Genomic DNA, 27,364 nt, shown 5'->3' with positions numbered 1-27,364 from the left:
TTAGCTTTGTGTGACATGACTTCCTGACTTGAGTCTCTCCCTGCTCAATCATAGCTCTAGGCTTTATAGTAAAATACCCTTTAGATCCCTAGGGAAATGGATTTGAACTAATAAAATGACATCTCCCTTTCTGTACTATGCTAGTCCATTAAATGTTACTGATAGTAATTTCACTTTTTAGTTTTTAAAGCAGGTTTTCTTCCAATGAGTTTTTTTCTTTGCACTGGCACATTCTTGTACAACCAAAATCCAAACTTTTAACATGTTATAGGCCCATGAAATTCTTTTAGTTGAAACTCTTTTTCAACTAAGATACAGCTTCAATGCTTATCTGCTCCATTATCATCTCCCTTCTTGATTATTTTAATTTGGCCATACACAGCAGAGCTTTGGAGTCGGAAGCAATGTTGGGTATCTGGTGTCGGAGTCACCAAAAATGTACCATCTCTGACACCTGATAACTTTAAATACAAGCAATAAAAATGATCATATACCTTCTATGAAGGAGGATATGGCAGAAGCAATTCTGTTTCTAAGAATTTTGAATTTTATTTAACAGCTCTTATACAGCTACTGTATTTGCCATTTTCGATTATTATATAAGTTATTTTAGGTTTTCCAATTGTTTTTGGTTCATTTAGTTTAACTTTGATTTTCTTTTAGAATTACCAAAGGATGCGGTTAATATTTTTGAGCATTGGCAGTGATAAAATGCCTTGTATGTTGTTTACTTAACTTCTTTCAATCAACATTAGGAACAGTAACACCAAAAAATTGAAGTATTTTAAAGTAATTAACATATAATATACTGTTAGCATGCGCTGGTAAAAGCCGTGTGTTTGCTTCAGACAGACTACTATAGTTTATATAATAAGCTGCTGTGTAGCCATGGGGGCAGCTATTTAAACTACTGGAATAAAGGAGAAAAGGCACAGGTTACACAGCACATAACAGACAAGCCCTGTCAATACAATGGTGATTTATCTGTTATGTGCTATGTAACCTGTGCATATTCTCCTTTTCCAGCTTGAATGGCTGCCCCCATGGCTACACATCATCTTGTTTATATACACTATAGTAGTCTTTCTGAAGCAAACACAGCGGTTTTAGTAGTGCAGAGCAACAGTACATTATAATTTAATTACTTTGATAAACTTTCCATTTTTAGTGTTATTGTTCCTTTAAAAACAGAGGAGTCGGATGTGCCATAAAATGAGGCGTCAGTTGTGTTTGACTTGTTTGACATGTTTTAGCCAAAGTGACTGCCTGCCTGATGATTTCTGCTTGGTGCTGTAGATGCAGTACTCTTCAGAGACCATAGATGCCATCTGTATAATCTAATTTTGCCAACCACCTGAGAGGTCAGTTCATGCACAGATCTGCCTATTTCATGAATGCTTATCTTAGCATGTTTGACAACTTTAACTTCACTCAACATCACAGTCTTTAATTTCATATTATTCTTAGGTGGCACTAGATCACTTGAACATAATAACCAATTTCGGCTACACACTGCAAATAAGTTTATAATAGCTACCTATTCAAATTGTATAACAAATAATTAGGCCTATATAATAAATGCCCACATGGTCTACATATTCTATTTTGACTTTCTCCTCTCTAATTTCATCCTCACAAAGTTCACGTTTCTCTTGAACTTTTGACTGAAATCTCCTTTTCCCTCCTTTCACCTTCCAATGTTACATGAAGAGATGCTCTAGAAGCTTAATTAATGTTAAAAAAACATACATAGTTTAAAGTTCCCAAGTTCCACCTGATACAAGGTTCTTACTTTGCAGAAATTGCACTGATTTTAATAATATAATCATCAGACCATTAAGGCTAAGCCTCCCTTCTCTCTAACATTAGCATCAGTTGTTCCACAAACCACTAATCAGTAAGTTCTTGCAAGCAGGGCCCTTTGATCAGCCACTTTTATTCTAAAACCCTTGAAGAAAAAAACAGGTATAGCAACCACAATTATTCTCTCCAGTGTAAGCAATCCAAAACCTGTTGCACAGCAGTATATCTATGATATGTAAAATCCTCTCTTCTGTAAGGTAGTGTCATTTCATAAAAATGAGTGACAGTTCAAGGCACAAACTAGTAAGGAAATAATTGTTTTGCAGCCTTTCCTCTACACAGAACAAACCGCTGCATCTTTAATTTGCTTCTAACAATTGAGCGCCGCAGGATATTAATCAGAGGGCTCATAAAGTTAGTTGTGCTAAAAAAAATTGCTCTCTTGCAACCGTTTAAAATTCTCACAATTAAATTAAAATACATTTAGTACAAAGATCAACTACTACATTTGCAAGTGCTGCAAAATAATTTTCTACACAGCAGCAGATTTCTTTTTTTGAACTTGATTAAAACATACATTAGTTGGCAGCTTTCAGTCTTTGCACCCCAACACCTGTTTTGACCAGCTGAGCAGAATGAATGATGTAGCTTCACATACACATCAAGCACTTAAACAGAGATGGATTTGACTTTAACAAAGCATCTTGCTCACCAGATTACACCTTTGTCTCCACTGAAATAAAATGCTATACATAACATATACATACACATCTGTTGTCTAAAAAAAATATACATGCACACACATACATATACAGATGGAGTAGGCTTTAGAGTATAAGTAATTTTTCATTTACGTTCTGCTATATTAATCTATGTTGTGCCACTATAAACCAGGAAACCCACAAATGGCTACACTACAGACCCTAAAATATCGTTTATAGTGGTGTTTTCTCCTATGGTCCTTTTCTGCATTATAGTCCCCTTACCTCCCCGCTCAGTCTCTCAATTTATTTAATTTGCCTTGAACATAACTGAATTGAGGGGGCAGGGAATAATCTGTGGGTAGCCAAAAAGATAAAAAGATAAATGCATAATTTACAGTAATTGTCTGTTTTAGTTCACTCATGCCCTTTTTTATTTGTCATAAGTAAAAGGATCAAGCAGACGGCCAGCATCAAGGTTAATCATTATTGTAAGAAATGTAGCAAAAAAATCATGGGTAACAAACCATTGCAAATGCATACATAATTGTTTAGCAGGAGGCAAGGTTGTTCTTTATTATTAGCAATTTAAAACTGGTTCTTACTGTCGGAAAACAGATATGGATGTTAACCTAATATGCGTTCTTTGCAGGTATTTGCGTTAAATGCAAAATGTTCTTTTTTAAGGGGACATTTATTTAGTTTTGTAGCAAACAAAAAACTCAAAAAATGCAAAATGTTCCTTGATTCTACAATAATTGTAAGAAAACTTTGTATCTTTCTAACATAGGTCAACATTAATACAGGTACATCTTTGTACCCATCTTTAGCAAGTATCTAGAAGACTGTCCGAAATGGATATAGAGATCATCCAGCTCTGGGCCTTCAAAGGTTTCTCTTTCCAATACCACCATTTTAAGACAAACAACTAATACATCATATAATGGGCCAGATACAATTCAGTGAGAAAAAGTTATCTCATGGTTTATCTTGTGAAAAATCTCATGGACGAGATTAAATTCAGGAATAAAAACTTTTTTCCTAATTCAGTTCCAGTTTTTCCCATATATCAATAGAGTTTTCATGTGATAAACCATGAGATACAATTTACTGAATTGACTTGCATCTCAAATTAAATCTTGTCCATGAATTTTCACTTAATAAACCTTTTTCTCACTGAATTGAATCTGGCCCAATTTATGACATAATCAGACCACTCTGTGGAAAATGTTAGAACATCACTAGCAGGTAGGGTTGCCACCTTTTCTGGAAAAAAATACCGGCCTTCCAATATATTTATCTTTTTTCCCTATTAAAAACATTGGGATCAACCATCATTTTTACCAACCAGGTCAAGTACTTTGAAGTTATTGCACAAATTTGCAATCTTAAATCACTAAGAGAGCTCTGTCACATGGATCTACACTCCTTTCCCCTGTGCCAGTTTTTCTCACAGCAGTAACCTATGGCGACCAATCAGATTTCTGCATTCATTGTTCTACTTGCAGCTGGCTTTAACAAGCTAATCACTGATTGCTTGCTATAGGTAACTGCCCATGGGCAAATTTGCCCAGTGTTAATAAATGAGCCCCAGTGTATCATAATACATAAAGAGGTAAACAATGTACAAATATTCAACACTGAATGCACCCAAAACTAAAGGGAAAAGTAAATAAAAAAAAAATGCTTTGATACTTTACCTTTAATGAACCACTGCTATATTATTTGTAAGGTATCACTTTGTTACAGAGCAAAAGCAGAATTGTTTCACACAGCGTAAAGTGTTAAGTGGCTTGTTACATGCTATATCCTAATTGCTATATTAGAGTATCACATACTGTATAAAAGTCAACAATGAGTGAGCCAGACAGTACAAAATGAAGTATTAACCCATTATAGTCAAACACTGACTGGTTATCCAAAGGTAACTAAGAGGATAAGTTTAACTAGAGATTATATGAAGGTGAAAATGAAGGTTTCGCAAGCTTGTTTGCCACCGACATTGTACTGGCGATAATGGTATTTCTAGTAGGATTTGCTTGTTTTAAAGTTTGCATAATTTTCTTATATAATGTTGTCCTTGGTTATAAGGTTCCCATCCAATCTGACCCCCTTCATTTGCATATCCCTTAGTCTGACTGCTCACACTGCATAATCCATATGACTGCTTACTTACAATCTTACAAAGCATATTTTGGGCAGGTTTTTCAGACTTGTGGGTACTGCATGTGTTAACTGACCTGCACATATATTACAGATTACCATAACAGCAAACTCATATAAAGAGAAGAAGGATGCTACAGTCATATTATTTATTTCTCGCTTTTTCTCTCCAATTAATAATACAGGTATGGGATCAATTATCCGAAAACCAGTTATCCAGAAAGTTCTGAATTACCGAAAGGTTGTCTCCCATAGTCTCCATTATAATAAATTAATCCAAATTTTTAAAAATAATTTCCTTTTTCTCTTTAAAAATAAAACAGTACTTTGTACTTGGTCTAAACTAAGATAGAATTAATCCTTACTGAAAGCAAAACCAGCCTGTTGGGCTTATTTAATGTTTACATGATTTTATAGTAGACTCAAGGTATGAAGATCCAAATTACAGAATTATCTGTTAACCCGGAAAACCCCAGGTCCTGAGCATTCTGGATAACAGGTCTCATACTTTTACTTCATAACTACATTTAAAATCGCTAAGCAGGAAAAGAAAACAATGAATTCAAGAAAAAAGCCTTTAGAGGAGCTTAGCCAGAGGCTACAGTTAATGATAGCAATGGTCAATAATATAATCATATATTAATCTTCACAAAAGCAACAAATAGAGCCCTTAAAGAAAATAAATTGCTAAAACTTACTTATACGGTATATCAATAATTATAAATATTTAAATACACCGGAGACTTTAGTCTTACTTGCTTTGTAAAATGTTTGAGAATTTACACAAACATACGAATGCCACTGTATTTATTTTTGCTCATGGAGATATGATAAAAAAAATTTGAATCTTAAACTGGCCCACAACAATGTGACCAGAAGAATCTACCACTATACCATCTACATTTTTTTTTAAATAATACTCCATGAAGATAACATTTGACAGATATCAAATAACATTAGATAATTAAGCTTACTGGTGTAGAAAAATAGGTATGAATACATATCACCTGCATATTTTCTAGTTTCTCTAAAGATGTACTGCCATTGGTGCTGCAGTACAGCAAGTATACAATTAGAAGGATGAGTTACTAAATACCCTTTCTTTACTAAGCTAATTCAAAATTGAAGGGAATTTAATCGAAGGTGGTCATAAACGGGCAGATTTGGGTAGCCAACTCTCTTGAGTAATTTAGCAAAGCACTGGTGATCAGTATCTTGTCAGGCCATGTTCACATATAGTTTGGGCAGACATGGAAAAACAAATGTTGGCTTAGGGTTCATGATTAGACTGATCTGGGTGGCCAGATTGGGGAAAGATCTTTTTGTTGATGTTCATGTTTAAAGCCATCATAATTCAGGTTTGATATAAAAGGTATCTCCAGTTTTACACAGGCCCGGACTGACACTCAAAAAAGGCCATGGAATTTCAAGTCCCCCACAAGCCCAGTAATTATTGACTGTCTATGGGATCTTACAGGAGGCCCTCTGACATTTGCCAGAATCAATAGAAAGCCAGTTCACGCTTGGTTCTAATTAATTAATCATTGCACAACAACATTTCCTTTGTTCCACTTGTATAAACAAAATGATGAGTTAAAAACAGTGCTTGCTTAGAAAATAAAATAATTGTTTTCACCAAAAAGTAATTCATTACACTAAACTGCACTGTGTGTCATTTTAAGTGAAGTCAACGAAAGACAGTTCTACGTTGTTAGCATTTCAGTGTTAACTATTTCAATTCTATGACAACCATGAGTTTTATTACAGCCGTGTATACAAAACAAATTATACCAAATAATTTATATATATTTTATAAAGCGTTATCTTAAATTGGTATAGCGGCAGATTTATGAAGGATCAAACTGCGGAATACATTAGGATTCTCCGAAGTTTGATATTATTCCCTCCATTTATAACTCATTTCCTGGTTGTCAGGAATATATTTCTCACAGTTTTACCAAACTGGCACATTTATCAAAGCTGAAAGATGAGTCAATTTGTCCAGGATGTTTTGACTGCTTTGAGCAGTTGAAAACATTCATTTCCTGTGCGGTATTAGTGCTTACTGCAGTTCAGATGCATTGTTGAGCAGTTATACTCGATCAAACGTTAATCTCCGGAGCAAATCCCATGTGGGGATTAAGGATTTGGACAGTTATTCCAAAAACAGATTGTTAAATAGGAAAGTGTCTGTATAATACTACTGTACATAAAAATAAGACAAATGGAAAATTGACCCCATAGTTAAAAGGTGAACATCAGCAACAAACTTGAAACCTTTAACAGTCAAATTAACTTCAGTTGAAAACAGAACAATAAAAGAACATTTTGGATCAAAGAATACAAGTTGATGGTACTGAATGGCAACATATGATTAGTGGTTATATTCCTATGTGTGCGTAAGTTGCAAAATACAAAATCTATACAAATATGGGATCCTTTATCTAGAAACCCATCATCCAGAAAGCCCCAATAATGGAAGGCAATCTCCAATAGACTCTATTTTAAACAAATAATTCACATTTTTAAAAATGATTTCCTTTTTCTTTGTAAAAATAAATCATCACCTTGTACTTAATCCTAACTAAGAAATAACAATACTTATTGAAGGCAAAACAGTCCTATTGGATTGTTTTGGAGCATTCTGGATAATAGGTCTCATACCTGTATATACAGTAATTACTATCATCTCTATGCAGAAGTAATAGTATTAAAGGAATACTACATCCTCAAAATGAATTTTTTAACCAACAAAAAATTTCTTGTAGGCGCAGACTAACGTTTCGGCTGGTGTGATTTGATAAAGGCTGGGGCTCCGGCCGAAACATTAGTTTGTGTCTACAATAAATTTTTTAGTTTGACACATAAGTCCTGCAAATCCGTGAACCATCATTTTGTGATTGTCCGTTTCCTTTCTATTTAGCATTATACAAGGGCACATATTACTAGAAATGTTTTTTTTTTATAAAAATGGTTTTTCAGATGAAGCAGTTTTATGTGGTATATCTTTATAGACACTTGTCGGCGTCTCTTTAAATGGTTCATATTAAAAAAAAAAAAGATATTTTGAAAATCAAAGTACAGTAATCTGTTACACCCCAGCTACTGTCTAACCATAATTCCCTGTCACTAAGGAATACAAAACCTCCTATTACAATAATCCTGTACGTGAAAAACCAAGCACTAAGCATATTCAAATTAAACAAGTAAAACAGATTCTGCTTGTCATGAAAAATCCTTCATTTATGGCATTTTATTTGTTTATATTGCAACTCTCCACAGGGGGTTGCGTCCTATCCAGCAAAAATGGAATTCTTTCTTCTAATGCCAATGTACATTGAAACACAACTCACTCTGTGCATGCCTGTAGTAATTACCATAGTTGTCCATTCCCAATTGGCCATGAGCCCAGATTAATTTCTGGGCATGGTTGTCAGTATCCAGCTAAGAACTGTTTAAAAAGATTGAGAGCTTAAACAAATTACAGAGACAAACCCAAATTAATGATTATAAGATTAATTTAAAACATACATTTGTTTATTTTATGTTAATCCCTACCTTCTGTTCTAGCTGAAGCTCTTCAGATGAACAATTCAAAATGGGTATACTGAATATCAGACACATGTCATGTGACAGCCTAATCCCCCCCCCCTTCCTGCTGAAATTGATATCAATTTGGATCGATATAAGAAAAAGAAAAAATGTAGATCTTTGCAATGGATCTGTGCATTATAAAGTGTGTTAAGTCTAACCCTATTAAATAAGCCCTACATCCCAGACTTATTTGGAAACAATACAAAAATTGTCGATCAGTAGACTTGTAAGACTCTGCAGCAAAATGTAATATGTAATTAAAGAGGTTGGTTACCTTTAAATTAACTTTTAGTATGATATAGAGTGATATTCTGAGACAATTTGCAATTGGTTTTCATTTTTTATTATTTGCGATTTTTAAGTTATTTTATAAGTGACAATGTTCAACAATACATTGCTACATTATAGCTAGTTTCTGTTATGCAGAACAAGATCATCTCAGGTCTGCCATGTTCAGGTCTGCCATGTTTTCTTATTAGATGATTTAGCAGCATGTACTAGAGGCCATTTAACCTCCAGTTATCAGATTATTCTGCAATGCTGTACAATATATAGGTATCTACACTGAACATACATATTTACACACAAAGCAACCAATGACTGATAAAAGAGGTAAAGAGGGCCCTACCAAAAGAGCTCATGCCAGGCCACAATTCTGCTGTTGATGGTGCTGATGGCACCTTGAAAATGATGCAGATCTTACAAATATAAGACACAAAAAACTTTTTGTGAATACTACCAATACCTTGCAATTTCGACATTTGCTATGCCAGGAAACAACATAGCTTTAGGTTGCACAATGTGCAAATTAATCTCAGGCATATTGGATAGCCCAATAACGGCCGCAGAGATTCAAAAGGCGATAAATGCAATGGCGACTTCAAAATCCCCGGGGCCTGATGGTTTGCCAGTGGAAGGGCATTGGGGAAAAAATAACAAACACACTATATGACATACTGGCACAGGCGTACGATCAGGGTAAATTACCCCCATCATTCAGTAATACATTAATTGTCTTGATATATAAGGAGGGGAAAGATGTGGAATCTTGTGGGTCTTATTGCTCAATATCCCTTCTTAATGTAGATGCTAAAATCCTAGCTAAAGTGTTGGCCATTCGGCTTAAACTGGTCATTACCCAATTAGTAAATATGGACCAGGACAGGTTTCATGCCCTATTGCTCCACTGATGTAAATTTAAGGAGGCTCTATTATAACATGCAGGTTCCACAGGACAACGTAGGCTCCAGGGTTATAGTTTTGCTTGACTCCGAACAAGCCTTTGATTCTATCGAATGGCCATACCTATGGGGGATCATGGAGCAATATGGCTTTGGAGAGCGGTATATCAAGTGTATTAAACTCCTATATCAAAATACGATGGCCCAAGTTCAGGTCAATTAATCTGTCACCACTGAATTTCAGCTAGGGAGGGGGACCCGACAGGGGTGACCTCTGTCCCCCCTACTCTTTGCATTGGCTTTTGAGCCGCTGGCCATACAGATCAGAACATCCCCGCAGATAACAGGGCTTAAATCTGGAGATATTGAAGAAAAAAATCTCCTTATATGTGGATGATGTGTCACTATATTTGGCAGACACGGGTCCCTCGTTAGTAGGGGTATTGGACATGTTTAATAACTTTACTAAATATGCTGGTCTACTTATTAACTGGTTCAAGTCGGTGATATTTCCTCTTGAACCAGACCTAGACCCTGATTTAGCAGCAGACCATAGACTGCAATGGGTCACAACCTTCAAGTATTTAGGTATACATATACATGGGAACCTAGATCAATTTATACCAGAACCTCTCACCCATAACTAGGCAGCTTACGGTAGCATTGACATCCTGGAGTACGCTCCCACTTACTCTGTGTGTTAGAACAAATATAAAAAAAATGATCTTTCTGCCGAAATATCTCTATGTATTACATAATTCGCCAATGGTTATTGCTAAAGATATACTGGACTCTATTCAAGCCCTAATCAGACCCTTTTTTGGAATAATAAAGTTCCAAGAGTGTCACAAAGTACATTAATGGCGCCATATGATATAGGATGTTTGGGACTACCCAAACTTTATGCATACTATCTAGCAGCCCAGATGGCTTACATTAACTGGTGGCTAATGCAAAAATTAGAATCCCAATGTAATCCTGCAAGCCAGATATGTGGGCTCTCTAGAGGCTCTTAAGAATTGTATTTTTAGAAAAGAAAAGGACTACCCACAACTCCCATCTTGTAGGAAGGCACGATTTCTAGCGTGGATAACAGTGCTGAAATGAACACAAGTTAAACCCCCTATCAGATCCACAGCACTCCTATTATGGGGAGACAAGCTCATACAGCATAGACAAGCTCATACAGCATACATTTATATTGAGAACCTACCTCACTCCCAACAGGTTGTATTGCATGGGGAAAATCAAGGCCCCAATATGTAAGCGGTGCGGGGAGCAGAATGGGTCCTACTGGCACATGCTTTGGATGTGCCCAGTCATTCATAGATATTGGGCAGAGGTCACACATTACATAGGGGAAATCCTTGACCTCCCCTCAATCTTTACCCCTGAAATATGCCTACTGGAAGATTTTCTTAATGCAACCAGGACAAGAGCTCTACTAAGGTCTCTTCTTTACTATGCTAAGAAAACAATAATCATGAGATGGATGGCTCCTCTCCCCCTTAAAAAATGTGAATGGGTACAATATGTAAATCGAATGCTCCCTCTGATTAAATTAACGTATGAAGCCCGGGGCTGCCCTGAAAATTTTGGCAAAATATGGGACCCCTGGACTGATGTGCACCTGTTAACGTTGCCTTGAGATGAGAACAACATTATTTTGGTTGTTTATATAATGTAAATGATGTTCTGGATTAATGGACTCCGCTGTACCCCCCCCTTTTTTTCTTTGTCTGTACCCTACCCTCTTTACTTGATAATAATAATAAAAAGTTACCTATCAAAAAAAAATTAAGCGCATGCAGTCCTATTAAAATTTACATTTTTCATGCCAAGACCTGTAGGTTAAGCTTATTTCATGATGAGTCAGGCATTGAAAAACTTTTTGAAAAATAGGTACATAAAGCAGAAGTTGGGGCATTTTATGAACTGGGATCTATGACATTAATACATCTGGCTTATAAATTAGATGATTATCCTAGGCAACAGCAGAAAGGTAGATAGTGTATTCTGCAAATAAGACAATTGCCCTCCTTTGAAAATCAGGCATCCTGCTAAACCCAGTCATTATTACTGCTATAGTTCAGGCATCTTGTTAATTATATTTCGTAGCAGTAGTAGTCTTGTAGTAGTCTAGAAAAACAAGCACTGTAGTAGTCTGCAGTACAGCTGTGGATGGTGCACCTTGTAGTCTCTCAGTTATCTGGCCGCCATTGTATGCATAATGCACTCTTAAGAAAATAAATAATTTATTTATTCTTGACCAGTTTATTTTAGCCTTGATTGTAATGACAAAATAAAGAGCAACATGGTAAGAAGAAAACTGTAAGTGTGGTATTTAACTAAGCAGTATTTTGTGACTACTATTTGCATATGAACTATAATAAAAGGGATTTCTTTGCAAAGTTGAATAAAAAGAGCAAAGATGAAGGATTATAATGACATAACATGGCATGATGGACTATTCCCATCTGTTAATCATTATTGCTTTTTTGCTACAATAAGAGGATTTCAGGCAGAGAGAAACACTGGGAACCAGCTGCAGTTTCAATCAGGTGAAATGCTTTCCGTTATGAAGGGATAGATATATCTGACTTAATTCCTGGCTCTCATTCTACCATTCAATTTCCTTATTTACAGCAGGGCTCTCTGATATTTCCTGAGTTTCTGAGTGATTTGCTAGTAGCAAGTAAACATAATCTGGAGTGATGGATGCACTGGGTTATTTTTCAATATTTTTGTAATCCCAGCCTGAAACAGATTTAATATTATATTCAGCTGCCTGCACTTGACAGTATCAAAATGCTCACAGCATTCCATCTGCAAGTAAAATGGCCACTGACAGAAAAATGATTTTGTAGTTTTGGTTTACTTCAAATATACTATAAACATCTCTTGTCTGAAAAAGAATACTGCATATGTGCAAAAACACGTCTAGATAAGAAAGGGGAAAATATATATATGGGGTGTTACACACTTTAGTAACTATGACAAAGCTGTCAAAACTGTATGGAGCATGCATGGGACTTTATAAGTGGGAATGGGGGGGAACTCAAAGCTCAAAGGAACTTTCCTCAAGACAAACAGAAAAGTTTACTTGAAGTGAACCTTATATGTGAGTCTAAATATAGGTCTGTGTAAGTATGTGCATATATTTGTAGTATTGTTTATTTGTCAGGGTAGAACTTGATGGACTATGGTCACAAGCAACCAATGTGTATAAATGAACTGAGCTGGGGTTCATTAAAGTACCACAGATTGTAGAATCTACAATCTGTGGATAAAATGACTCAAGTGCCGTTAGGGTTGCCACATGGCCGGTATTTTACTAGCCAGTCCTGTAAAAATGATGATTGATCCCAATGTTATTAATGGGGAAAAAAGCTAAATATATAGGAAGGCCGGTATTATTTTCCAGAAAAGGTGGCAACCCTAATTGCCACAGATCATAGAATCTACGATCTGCAGCAGTTCCGGGTTGGGGAGTGGAGGACCAGCTTGTAAAGCTGCTCTCTCTGTCCCTGCTCATTCCTCCACCGACAGGCAATGAGCAGAGTGGGGGAATGAGTGGCCCCTGGGGCACTATCGTCCAAGGGCCCCAAGGCAAAAGCACGCATGTGAAATCGACGTGTCCTGCTTCTGCACCGACTTCCTGCACCGCCCTGAGCCGCCCCCCCCCCATCCCCGCCGGATCAAGCAAGAAGACTGATGCCTTGTGTTCATGGGACCCTACCACCCCTTCCAGACTGATATGCAACCTCTGCCTCAGGTTAGTGTCACACACACAAACACACACTTATTACACCATTACACACACATACATTTTTGGGGGATCACACACATTCACAGCACTCACACACAAGCGCACATAACACACAATTAGTTAAAGGGAATCTGTCGTCATTTTAAAAAAAATTTTTTTTTTGCATTTTTATAAAAAACACACATCCATAAACACTGTCTGGCAAATAAAATGTTAATCCACAAATCCATGCATAAGTTATTTTAGTTTGTATTTTGTCATGGGGGCTTCCATTTCTGCTCATTACACATTCATCCTGTGCCCATGCGTGTGATGTTTGGAGGAGAGAGGTCACATGGTTTGCAGGGAAGCAATTACTTTCACTTTCCTACGTTCTGCTCTACAGCTGCACTAGCAGCCCCTCCTCCCACAGACACTATCAAAGCTCCTGCCGTTCTATAAGTTTGTTCTTTGCATTCCTTTGGCGGTGGGAACTTTCTCTCCTTGCTGCCTTCCTAGTTTGTTTTACTGGTTACTAGATGTGGTAAAGGAGCTGTGAGTTCTCTCTGCTATCCACCTCACACAGACCTGGCTTGGTCCTTTCCTGCCTGCAATACTTCTTTTTTCATTAACTACTTACTGCCTCCTTTCTCCTGAGCTATTTTAACCCTTCCTAGACTTTCTCCTAAGTTTTCCTGGTTTTCAAGTATGTCCTTCTTATTTTATCCTTTTTTTCTATTCCCTGTCATCAGTCCTGGGAGTGTACTCCTGTGTTTCTGCCATTCATTTTTGTGTAAACAAATTTAATAAACTATCTATATAAAATATTTTTTCCAGTGCCCAAAATGAATTGTGTATATATATATATATATATATATATATATATATATATATTTATTTATTTTTGAAACGTAAGTGGGGGCAGTGATCACAGGATCTTATTTCAGTCCTGAAGTGGTGTCAGTGGGAGCTTATCTTGATTCCTGCCTATTTTTCAATTGACAGGCTCAGCAGACAAGGCTCTATTTACATTACAGCAGCTTGTAGGAGGGAGGGGTAATGACATCACTCCAACTTGCAGTGCAGCAGTAAAGTGTGACTGAAGTTTATCAGAGCACAAGTCACATGACCTGAGGGCAGCTGGGAAATGTCAAAATGTCTAGCCCCATAGCAAATTTTAAAATTAGATATAAAAAAATCCATTTCTTGTTTTGAAAAACGGATTTCAATGCAGAATTCTGCTGTAGTAGCACTATTAACTGATACATTTTGTAAAAAACATGTTTTTCCACGACAGTATCCCTTTAATTGTATACATACATGCACACTTACACAATTTTGTGCCTTTATCGTCTGTTTTTTTTTTTTGCATTAAAAAAACAGTTTTATTGCCATTGAGAATAGCACTTCACAATAAGTTGTGTATGTTATTTCAATTATTAAATTGCAATTTTGGTGATTTTGGTACATTTTTAGCCATTTTATTGCATCTTTAGCCATTTATTGCATTTTCAGCTCTGTGTAGTTGTTGTCCGCTTAATTCTGTCCGTAAAACCTATTTGGTCAAGCTAAAATATTTAAGCTGCGATTCTGACTGCTGATTACACCGGGCAAAAAAAAACAAAACATTGATTTATGTGATTTTATTGCATTTCGCACTTGTTCTTTGTTACTGCCCATGGACATCTTGTCTGCTATATATCCATATGGGGGTCTCTGTGCCCCACATAGTTTAGTACATCTATGCAAATTGGGTATCAAAGTGTTCAGTAGACCCCTATCGTTCATAACTTAGGATGTTTTATGCTGATGAAATGTGGGGTATATAATGAGGTAAAATGCAAGCTTTGTGACGATTTTCAGACATCAAATAAAAACTGCTACGTTCAGCATAGCCTTAAAGTTTGGCAGTTTGCAGTAGAAAGAAGTATTTACCCATTTTGGACTTGTAAGAATGTATATTTTCCAAAAATATATGGTTTTCTAGGGTTCTGTTTGGGGGTCTTATGGCACCATAATACACATACCAGGTGCTTATATTTCAGTAGCCAAAATGTAAGTCGAAAAATGTATATGCACTACTTGAATTTGGGGATCTCTGTATGCCACACAATTTGGTAAATCTATGCATATTGGGCATCAAACTTCTGGCATTCATATTTAGGATGTTTTCTCTTGGTACCTAATGTGGAAGATAAGATACTAAAATATTTAAGTTTTGAAGTGATTTTCAGGTATTTCATCAAAACCTACAATTTAGGGAACAGTACATGTGATGATTATTCAGTAGCTGAAGTGATTTCCAGGAAAATTTGTATGAGCTAACTTAATTTTGTGGTCTCTAAACACCAGATATTTTCATAATCCTATGCATAATGGCCATCATACTGTTCAATGGATGCCTGGCATTCATATTTAGGATGTTTTCTCTTGGTGCCTAATGCTAAGAGGGAGATAAGATGCCAGAAAGTGGAAGCCTTGAGGCGATATTTACAGGTATTTCATCAAAACTAACAATTTTGGGAAAGCATTGCGACTCAACAGTTTGGAGTAGAAAGACATAGTTAATCATTTTGGATTTGTCTGAATGTGTACTTTCCAAAGATATATGGTTGTGGGGGGGTCAATGTATTTTTTAGTTTTTTTTTTGATAAAGTATACATATATTATTTTTTTTTTTTAAAAAAAAACAGTAGATTGGTGTGGTTAGTGTAACATTATAATATAGAGAACACATGACTAATCAGCAAAAGCTGTCAGCTGTGAAACATGGGATCTATTAGAAAACATTTTAAAGAAATAATAATTATTCTTTGTGGCACAGTGTATGCATAAAGGAAGCTTATAAATCTGCCTGAGGCAATCTACTCAGTGAGAAATAATCAGTAGCTTTTGACATATTAATATTGATTTTGCCACTTTAACTCTTATTAATAATATTTTGTGCTTATTTAAGGCTTGACTTTAATACACTATTGTATATTTGATTAAGGGCTGGATAACACAGGGCTACTCTGGGAGACGTATGCTATATATAAAAATGAAGTTGAAATATGCAAGTATAGTATAACAATCTTTATTTGTTGTTACTGGCAGTTAGATGTCAATTCTTAAAGGGGTTGTTCATTCAAGTTCAGTTGGTTTCAGATAGTTCACCAGAAATAAAGCTATTACTATTATTGCTAATGGCAGTACAGAAGAAAAAATATTATTGTTGTTGTTGGTCAGAATACATTTATTAGAGAAATTCTACAATGGAGATCTTTTAAATGAAAAAGTATACATTCGGAAACTCGTGACTCAGAAATGACATTTTAGCCTGCTTATTCTCAGTGAATCATTTACCTTGCATTGTGATGGTATACAAATTAAAGCTGTTCTATCAATGCTACTATATGTATAAATATATATATGTATAATTGAATTATTATATTATAATTTATTATAATTCTACACATACATGTACACACCCCAAGATTGGGGAACATTGACCGTTTACTACTCCAAAGGGAAGCTTTTTGGACCTTTGAACTAGACTGTGTGGCCTCCAGGGGTTTGAATGGGGCATTGCAACTGAATTGTTTTTTACAGGATAGATGATGTATTATATGAACTGGGTAGTAGGACTTATCATTTCTATGCTTGTATGACGGTTATGCCTATGATATTTATTGTATAGTTTTGCCTTTAGTGTAGTAGGTGAAAAACTGTTTTATATATATATATATATATATATATATAATTGCTTGGTAAGGGCAGCACTCCGCCTTTGCAGCATTCCTCGGGTGCACGGTAATATGTAGTATAAGCAAAAAGAAGACCAGCAACACCGAGATCTCTTGTGATATAGTCAATTTATGTTGTGAAATCACATGCAAGCCGACGTGACGTTTCGGTCCACACAGGGACCTTTATCAATATATAGTGAATAATGTACCCCCTACTGTAATTTATAAAGATATTATTAGTCACCGAGGAGTTATGTGACCATATAAAAGCACGTGGCCGCAGGCCGAGTGCTTTTATACAGGTCACATAACTCCGAGGTGCTTATAATATATTTATAAATTTTAAGTAGGTGGTACATTATTTATTATAATCTGCAGTTTCAAAGTTCAATTTTTATATCCTGTCTTTGCTTTTTATAAAATGCATTACTTTTTTTTTGCTGTAGTCCCTCCTTGTTGATTTAAGTACCTGTATTTCTTTTGCTTTCTGTAGATTATTTTACAGGTGCCTGCTCTGTGTGATGACATTCTGCTGCATCAGAGATGGGGGTGGGGGCAAGGGAAGAAGAGGGAGTGAGACTTGATATAGTGATGGGAGGGGCGAGTGAGACTTGTGATTGTGGATGGGAGGGGAGCGTGATTTGCGATGATTGATGGGAGGGTGGAGCGAGACTTGCCATAGTGGCGGGAGGGGGAGCGAGAGTGGAGCGGAATCGCGTGAGGAAGGAAGCGACATCAGGGAGGCAGCTGCAGGAGACGTGAGAGGAAGGAAAGTGCAGCCGATAGATGGGAGGCAGTGAAACAGGTGGAGCGTGTTACGAGTGGGCGAAACAAGGAAGTCTGGCGCTTGAAAGCCAAGCTGGCTGGAAACAAGGGTACAGGATAGAGCAGCAGCTACAAGTGCTGTCTCTTTAAGTTTATAAACGGCGCGTTCTGACGCCAGAACGCGCTGTTTATAAGGATATAATTTACAGTCTGGTCCCATAGGGAAATGACCAGACTGTAGATTATATATATATATATGGCAGTTCAGGCTATTTAAACTTGATGAAGTGTGGGGTGTGGATGCCTTGAGAAAGGTCCCAGAGAGGACTGAAACGTCACGTTGGCAGTATATGCACTCATAAATTTTTGCTTTTTTCACTGAAATCCCGGTGTTGCTGGTCTTTTTGAATGCTACATGTTATTTTACTGTGCACCTGGGTACTAAACAGATAAGCGGTGTGCCACCCCCATGGACTATATATATATAATATATATATATATTGTACACGTATGTGTAGAATTAAAATGAAATTATAATACATTGTAATATAATATATATATATATATATATATATATATATATATATATATATATATATTGCAGCCATTCCATACAACCCCTTTCACAGATTTTGTGTACTGCTATTGATTAATAAGCACTTCAGTCTATACAAGGTATTTTCTGGTTATAAAAACCTGTAAGAATAGTTATGTATTGAGAGGATCAATACTCACAGTATTCAATGCCCAGAACAATGTCCCTAAAGTAAACTCTAGCTTGATCTTCCGCAAAAGGATGCTCACTGGGTACCTCCATTACAGGCCTGAAAGGTAAAAAATAGAATAACAAATAACAAATAACACTCAGTGAAGACTCCTAAATGGATACTTTCTTTATCTCTCTCACATTTTTCCTTTCCATATATTTTTCTGCAATTTTTTTTTGTCAATCTAATTTTTTCATCAGAATATCAAAAACAAAGACCTCACCACCAAATGAAATGGAGTATGATGGAAGTAAACTAAGGACTATCTGGTCTAGAAGGTACTGGCAAGCTGTATTTACATAATTTTCTAGTCCGTCATTCAGCTTGAGCATTCCATTTTTAGCTGCTATTTAAAGGATAAGGTGGCTTTGCTTGGGACTAATAGCTCAACCACAGCAGTAGATCTCTATACCATATTCTATTTTATAGACTACCGAAATATATTAAAGACGTAGTTCATTTTAATATACAGCAATAGGATCTATTGTCCAGAATGCCTGATACCTGGGGGGTTTCTGGATAAGGGATTTTCCATCATTTGCAGTAAAGAAGAAAACATGTTTATGTTGTTGTTGGTCAGAATACATACAATGGAAAGCTTTTAAATGAAGAATTATACGTCTGAAACTAGTGACTCAGAAATGACATTTTCGACTGCTTATTCTCAGTGAATCATTTTTGCTGCCTATTCTTACTCTAAACAAATAAACAATAAAATCTATGTATTGTTACACGACTAATATAATAAAACCATTCACTCTAATGCACAAAGAAGCATTAAATGAGGTAGTTTAGAGAGGAGTTTTATTTATCTTGCATAGTGATATACTGTACATGAAAGCATATATATATCATAATGGATTACAGTAGATTTAAGGTATCCAAATAAATAACTTGGATCTCTTAAGTCTGCTACAAATCATTTAAACATTAAATAAACCCAATTCGCCACCAATATGGATTCATCCATCTTAGTTAGTACAATGTAATGTTTTCTTATTACAGAAAAAAGGAACCATATTTTAAAGATTTGAATTAAATTATTAAAATGGGGTCTATGGAAGATGGCCTTCCTGCAGTTCAGAGCTTTCTGAATAATGTTTTGTTTGGATAAGGGATCCCTTACCAAAAGATGTTATTAGAATTATTTTCAAAAACTTACTTTTTTCAGTAGTTACATTAAAAGAAGGAAAAACCATGAGAAATTCACAAACTATTTTTCGAGAACTAGCTCAAGCAAAAGTTACATATGTGAGCAAATAGTTTTGTTCTTGTTGTGCTTTTGATAGTTGTAGCATACACTGAACATATTAACTGTAAATCCTAATGCTTTGATTTTGTTCCAGCCCTGCCTACCTTTGCAGACAACAAGACCAAATAGCAATATAAGAGCTGCTTCAACTTCAGAGAGTAATTCTGGGAGATCCATCTCTTATATCAATTGAACCACTTATGGTGCTGGGGGCTTACTCATTGAGCACTTTTGTCCACAGCATAGCTACACTCTGCACCACAAGCCACATCAAAAATCCATAGGTATTAATGAAAGGGCTTCTTTTCACCCTGCACCTGCTGGCATTCCCAAACCTGCACATCTAAAAGAGACACAGGGCAATGGTAGGTGGTATGGAGTATACCTATACCTCCCCTAGCCTGTCCCATGCTACTGAATACAGGCTGCACTGTATTTATCCAGAAAGCACAGGTCCTTGTAATCTCTTCTGGATTGGTAATCCTAAAATTACTTGGGTTATGTAGTGCACACGTGACCTTCTAAACACTTATCTGTCATTAAACATTATATTACTTACCCTTTGCGTAAGAGGTCAAACACTGAAAAAGAATGGGAAAAATAGTATCTTTAGAATCTGTGTTTTTGACAGAATATATATTGTAAGGAAATCTATTAGAGAATGATTTGTTTAAGTATTTTTCTACATCAATATTTATATCTAAATGTATTTTATAAATTCTCAGTTAAAGGGATACTGTCATGGGTTTCATGTTTTTTTTCCAAAATGCATCAGTTAATAGAGCTGCTCCAGCAGTATTCTGCACTGAAATCCATTTTTCAAAAGAGCAAACAGATCTTTTTATATTTAATTTTGAAATCTGACATGGGGCTAGACATATTGTCAGTTTCCCAGCTGCCCCCAGACATATGCTCTGATAAACGTCAGTCACTCTTTACTGATGTATTGCAAGTTGGAGTGATATCACCCCCCTCAGCAGCATAACAACAGAACAATGGGAATATAACCAGATAACAGCTCCCTGATACAAGATAACCGCTCCCTGGTAGATTTAAGAACAGCACTCACTCAAAACTAAACCATAAAAATCATGACAGAATCCCTTTAATCACCTATGGGTATTGGTTTTATGTATACTGTTTACATATGGATGCCTTGCCTCTATGACAGGTTACAATATGGGCTTGTGCTCCTGCATAGAAAAGCAAATCATTATCTAAATACCTGAAACACCTTAACAGTTCCAAAGCAGGCAGTATGAGCAGGCTCTGACTCACTGCAATTGCTTTCAGCAGAATAGGTGCCTTATCTCTTTCAATGTCATTAAGCCTGCAAAGGAGACAGAAAAGGGCTAATGGCCCTGCTTGGTGCTAGCATTTAAAGGCAGGAGTAACTATAGAAGAAGAAGACCCTGAAAGTGCTTGGGGGCATGGGAGTTATAGGAGGCCACTAGGGCAATGACTGACAAGCAGTTTCAGTTTTGAGGATGAGCCCTAACATTATTTAACTGTGAGGTTTAGTATTTTCTAATTACAAGCCCTGCTTACGGGGAAAAGTCAGTTGTTGTGAAGGAGGCTGCTGTTATTGAGAGATGATTCATACAGCCTGCCTCGCTTTATATCTCTTTAGGTTCCTCCTCCTGTCATGGAGGCACCCATATGTACATAAAATGAATACACAGAAAAGTTAACTGATATAACCAAAGATGTGGTAAACAATAATCACAGACAATCAACATGGACAGATTATCATGGAATACATGCATGAAGTACATGTCACGGTATGCACTACAAGAGGTCAGAACTAAATAACAAGAATATATAGTGAATAAAGTACCCCCTCTTGTAAAATATAAGGATATTATAAGTTACCGAGGAGTTCCATGACCATATAAAAACACGAGGCCGAAGGCCGAGTGTTTTTATACAGGTCATGGAACTCCGAGGTAACTTCTAATATCCTCATATTTTGCAACTGGGGGTACTTTATTTATTATAATACATAAGTTTCAGTGAGTCATGTGACAGAAATGACATCAGAACTCACCGTTTATAACTGATGACATCAGAAGGATATAATTTACAAGATATTCATGGCTTTTGTGTATTATACAGTGGATACACACACACACACATCACATATAATTCAATAAAACTCAAACAATAATATACACAAGAATAAAAATGTATGTATGGCCTGCTTACACAAAGCAACATTTAAACAGAAGGCCTCATGCCAGAGGTGAGCATGATTAAATGTCAAACTAGTGCAAATTGCACAGAATATCAGTTTTATAGCTTGTCATCTGCAGCGTCGAACTGGAGAACTGGGGGCTGCGACACCAAGGGCCCTCCTGGCAGCTAACCACCTTCGCGCCTTGTCTTATCCTGCGCCGATAAACCTTACTTCAGGGGGAGGATGATAGGAATCCGACCCTGGTTATCTGCCCTTTGAAACACATGGTTTGTTCTATGCAACCTGTTATTGCGTTATATTTCATTATTTTGTATTTAGTTTGAGACCATATAACATTTTATATGTGCTTTGGTGTTGCAGCTTGTTTGCATGCAGAAGTGCACATCCTTCAACGGATCACTGGTTCTTCTTCCATGCTGCATGAGTAATATCCTACATTTTACCTAGGGAATTGCACATTATGCAATCAGTGACCGTACCACTATAACCATGAATAAACCAGCTAGGAACACAAGCTGAAAATTTTGTATTTGTAAAATTGGTGGATAAAGGCTAATAATACACTTTGAAAAATCTGATAGAGGTTGTAAACCCAAATATAAAACGTGTATAATTAAAGCAAGTGCAATTCTAAGCAACTTTACAGTATACAATTATGTTAATTAAAATGTCAAATAGTTTTAAAGTTATTTGTAAATGTTATTGCTATCAAAAGCAATATCTGTCCTTTGCTATTCCTTCCACTGCCCCCTCTGACATATAATGAACAAAAAATGTTGCAGTGTTGCCGTATTCAGCACTTCTCTAGCCAAGATTCAATTTCTCTCAATGCCTTGCACATTTTTGTAAGACTCCTTCTTCAAAGGTCTGTTAATCACAGAACACAGAGCCTTGAATGGAGCAGATATGACTACTGTAACATTGGTAAGTCAAGTAAGAACCAAGATAGATACTGCTTGCAATTTCTGTTACATTTACAAATACCTTTAAAATCATTTTTAATGCATGTATATTGGAAATGTATTTGGTTATAACCAATATAATTTATCTTATGTTTTGATGAATAAAGAAATTGAAGAAAATTACTTCCTCTACAGAGGTGCTGCTTATTCTTTAGTTTGTTATTGATATTTGTTCCTGTGTACATTACACTGTTGTTATTGAGGAATACTACCCTTACTACTTTAAATACACTCAACCCAGGCTTTTAACATCTTGAATTTCCCTCTGGGAAACCAGGACATCAAGGAGTTAAGCTTAAGGCATAAATAAATAGTAAATTATAGTAGTTTTCCTACCCCTTGTTAGGGTGCCAATACAGCTATGTTATATTTCAGATTAATGCAATATTGCACAAGAAAATATAATCAATTTATTTATTGCACAGTTAATATCCCAAACTCCTGATCCCACCTATTGATTTGCAGGTCAGGTTAGCCTCAAGAAAGCCACTGGTCCATATTATTCAAAGGGAAAGTTTTGTTGAAGCAACTGCACTAGACTTTTTCCAAATTTTACTTGGTAAAGAAAGGATTTTTAATAATTCCCCTTAGAACTGAGACTTGGGCTATGAATATATTAACCTTATGCCTTATATGAACTAGTTCTTTCCACAGCAAAATAATAACTCATAGTATCATCCTCATGTCATAAACAAGTTTCTGCCGTGTAAGGCTCTAAAAGAACATTATTTGGTGTGTTTTAAGTGGTTATTGACAGTACAGTATCCTTTGCCTTGAACAAAAATATGCAGGAGCACAATTACTGCACGTTTAAGATTATTAATTTTAACGTACATTGTACATGATAAGATCTAAGATGTTAGATTTGGATAATATTTTCGAATAGTCTATTTAAATAACAATATATGTTTGCTCTGTAATAATTGGTTTGCAGTGTGATAATATGTTATCTTCAGCAATTATCTGACAATAAGGTTAAGGCTTAGAGTAGTGCCACAAAAGGGCTGATCTTGGCCTGCATAACAAAGCAGGCTGAGAATCAGCCCCTACACTGGCATCTGCTTCATTCTTCACCTGCACATGAAACTATTGCTTCAACCCTGGTGCGCACATAGGCAGAATTAAGCAGTGCAAGCTAAGCAAGTGCAAACTCTTGCATTTCAGCAATGAAATACACTGTGCCTGCACCTGGGCAGCCAGCTGAGGGGCTCCTGCAATGCTGCTCCCCCTCACCCCCCCCATTACTAGTGCAGAGAGCGCAATTGCACTCTTGCACTAGAAGAGACGAATTTCTGGTTTTATAACCAGAAATTTAGCTCTCAATGTTACCAGGATCCGCTTTTTTGCCGCCCCCTGGTAACTTGTTCGGCACTGCCGACTAAGGAGAGTTTTTCACTCTGCACCTGGGCCGACGCCATGGTTTTAAATGAAGGTAAAAAAAAAAGAAAAGGTGCAGATTGTAGCATAGGGGCTGATTCATGGCCTGCGTTTGTCAGCTAGTTGAACACTGTGTGTTTCCTCATATCCACATGAATAAAAACTGTGTTTTTCTGCCCAAAATCTACCATTTGAGCCTTGCAGAGCAAACAAAACCAATACTGAGTCTAGGAGGCAGGGGCGTAACTACAGAGGAAGCAGACCCTGCGCTTGCAGGGGGGCCCAGTAGAATTGGGGGCCCAGTGAGGTCCTAATTAATAGCCAATTTTAATATGTCTGTGTAGAACAGGCCACCTTATCAATATTTTGGGGCCCTAAATTGAATCTGCTGTGGGGCCCAGTGACATATAGTTACGCCACTGCTAGGAGGTTATTCGCCTGACTGCCGTGGCCAACTTCAGGGAAGAGGGGAAAAAGAAACACCTATAATTAGGGATGAGCAATCTATAATTAGGGATGAGCCCAGAGCAGTTTTGTGGCGAAATTCAAGGTTTCACCCGTGGTGAATCTATTTTACTAATCTGGGTTGAAATTACTCCATGAAGTCTGTCTCAGCAGACATCATTGCCTTCCACATCTGCTGCCTGTTTGCACTCTGGAGAGACAGTTGCATTCAGTACAGTGCATAACTAATAGAAAATTGTAAGAGGGGTTTGGTCAACCTGATATGGAGATTTTCAAGAAGCATCAGTATTTTGTTTTGTGATTAGGAATCCAAACTCTATTGATAGATTGGGGGAAATTGAGTAATGTACGAGGCTGCTGCTGTGATGCTTAACAAGATTGAAAAACCTAAGACTTCCTGTGCTCTCCTTTCAGGTATGCCACAACCGCTATGTCTCACGTTTTCTCTGGACCGTGAAGGAGACAGATTGCGTTACTAAATGTTGCATGGTCACAGAGAGGAAGATGATGCACCATGGGGGATTCATATACATTCAGAGCTAATTCCCATTCTTTCAGTAAGATTCTTCTTTTATCAACTGGATAATCTTAAATTGACTAATGGAACTGCAACAATGGTGCTATAAATATTACTGCATAGCGCATGACAAAACAGGTAATCATGCCCCTGGCTTGAATGCTATACATTCTGCTTAAATTCACTATTCTGACCAGAGGCCTATTGCTACCAACTACAGGTATCAACCACACCAGAATAGATCATTACACTTGCAAATAATAACTGCAAATGTTGGCTGTGGCATTTTAGTCATCATTATACATATACTGTATTTGCGCTGTACTCCAGCAAGCCAAATACAGGTACAAACTCTTGTGTGAACATACCCGTGGGGGGTTATTCATCATCAGTCAAATTTTTGAGTTTTTTTATACCTTGAATGAACTCAATTGAACTAAATTCAAATGGTTTATTATTTAAAGGGATCCTGTCATCGGAAAACATGTTTTTTTCAAAACGCATCAATTAATAGTGCTACTCCAGCAGAATTCTGCATTGAAATCCATTTCTCAAAAGAGCAAACAGATTTTTTTATATTCAATTTTGAAATCTGACATGGGGCTAGACATTTTGTCAATTTCCCAGCTGCCCCATGTCATGTGACTTGTGCCTGCACTTTAGGAGAGAAATGCTTTCTGGCAGGCTGCTGTTTTTCCTTCTCAGTGTAACTGGAGGAGTCTCAGTGGGACATGTTTTTTTTTTATTGAGTGCTGTTCTTAGATCTACCAGGCAGCTGTTATCTTGTGTTAGGGAGCTGCAATCTGGTTACCTTCCCATTGTTCTTTTGTTTGGCTGCTGGGAGGAAAAAGGGAGGTGGGTGATATCACTCTAACTTGCAGTAAAGAGTGATTGAAGATTATCAGAGCATAAGTCACATGACTTGGGGCAGCTGGGAAATTGACAATATGTCTAGCCCCATGTCAGATTTCAAAATTGAATATAAAAAAAACCTGTTTGCTCTTTTGAGAAATGGATTTCATTGTAGAATTCTGCTGGAGCAGCACTATTAACTGATTAATTTTATTTTTCCCACGACAGTATCTCTTTAAGAAAAAACTTGAATGGAAAAAACTATATTCAGCGATTTCGGGGTTAACAACCCGACAATTCAGATTAATCGAGTTCTCTGCAGAAAAAAACTTGAATCGCTTTGATTTTTACAATGTTTTCGGGCAAAATCCTCAAAAAAACATCATAAAGGTTCATAGTTTTCAAATGGTTCAATGGAACCAAATAATGTGATTTTTGACCAAAAACGATAAGCTCGAAAACTTGAATTTTTATGGAAAAAACAACTCAAACCTCAATAAATAACCCCCTTAATGCTCTGTTTCAGAAAGCACTATTCTGTATACAAGAAGAAAAGCTCGATATAGTATCAATGCTTCATATCTGAGAATACTAATTCATATGTTTAATTAATTATCTGATAACAGCAAATGAAGCAGTTTATCTGGGTTAAATAAACAGGGGCATGTAATTATGCAATGACAAGCTAATATTTGGTATTAGTGAAAAAGCAGGGAGGATTAGCCATTAATACAGCAATGGAATAGAAATGAAAGATATAAAAAAAATACAGACCAACAACTATTCACATCATAATAGTAACAGAGTACAATAAGGTGAACCTGTATAACGCAAAACCAAAAGAATTGTACAGTTGTGTATAAATACAAATCTTTTCTATGGCATAATTTCAATATAATCAAGCCCTCAAGTATGATGTATGAATAATAATTGGTTCACTAGGTGTAAGAAATTAGACAGCACTGATCTAGGCAAAGGGAGCACAGACCAATCATGAATTACAGATAACTGTCCATCACAAAGAGACTTCAACACAAAGCCTGAATTTATAGACATTTCTGAGAGAGGTATAATTAAGATAACTTGATTATTTCAGAAACGGTACAAAATGGTATGTTATGTATTTCTTTTATTAAAGGTTCCTTTATAATATGCAAGATAGTCTTTTGTAAGTGTAGAGAGTGATAGAGACAGCATTAATAATGATAAACCCTGAAATGATTCAAAAGTGTTTGAGTAGGGCCCTCTCATGTTATTTTTATTCTGTAAGACCCCTGTTTGTTAAATATTAA

The 27,364-nt window shown here is 36.4% G+C and overlaps 1 protein-coding gene across 3 annotated transcripts in view; it reads right to left on the bottom strand.

Moving 5' to 3' along the window:
* The window catches only part of LOC108708359 (calcium/calmodulin-dependent protein kinase kinase 1), a 147,108-nt gene that overhangs the window by 34,237 nt on the left and 85,507 nt on the right, over positions 1-27,364 (bottom strand). For all 3 annotated transcript variants that reach the window (XM_018246975.2, XM_018246977.2, XM_018246976.2), the window contains 2 exons: positions 20,262-20,283; positions 18,419-18,507 (listed from right to left, as the gene is read on the bottom strand). In XM_018246975.2, coding sequence (XP_018102464.1) covers positions 18,419-18,507; positions 20,262-20,283 — 111 coding nt within the window. The remainder of the gene's footprint in view (positions 1-18,418; positions 18,508-20,261; positions 20,284-27,364) is intronic.

The sequence above is a fragment of the Xenopus laevis genome, chromosome 2L, assembly GCF_017654675.1.
Source record: "Xenopus laevis strain J_2021 chromosome 2L, Xenopus_laevis_v10.1, whole genome shotgun sequence".
Lineage (NCBI taxonomy): Eukaryota > Metazoa > Chordata > Amphibia > Anura > Pipidae > Xenopus > Xenopus laevis.
Note: the sequence above shows the minus strand (reverse complement) of the source record. Positions and strands in the feature narration are given on the sequence as shown.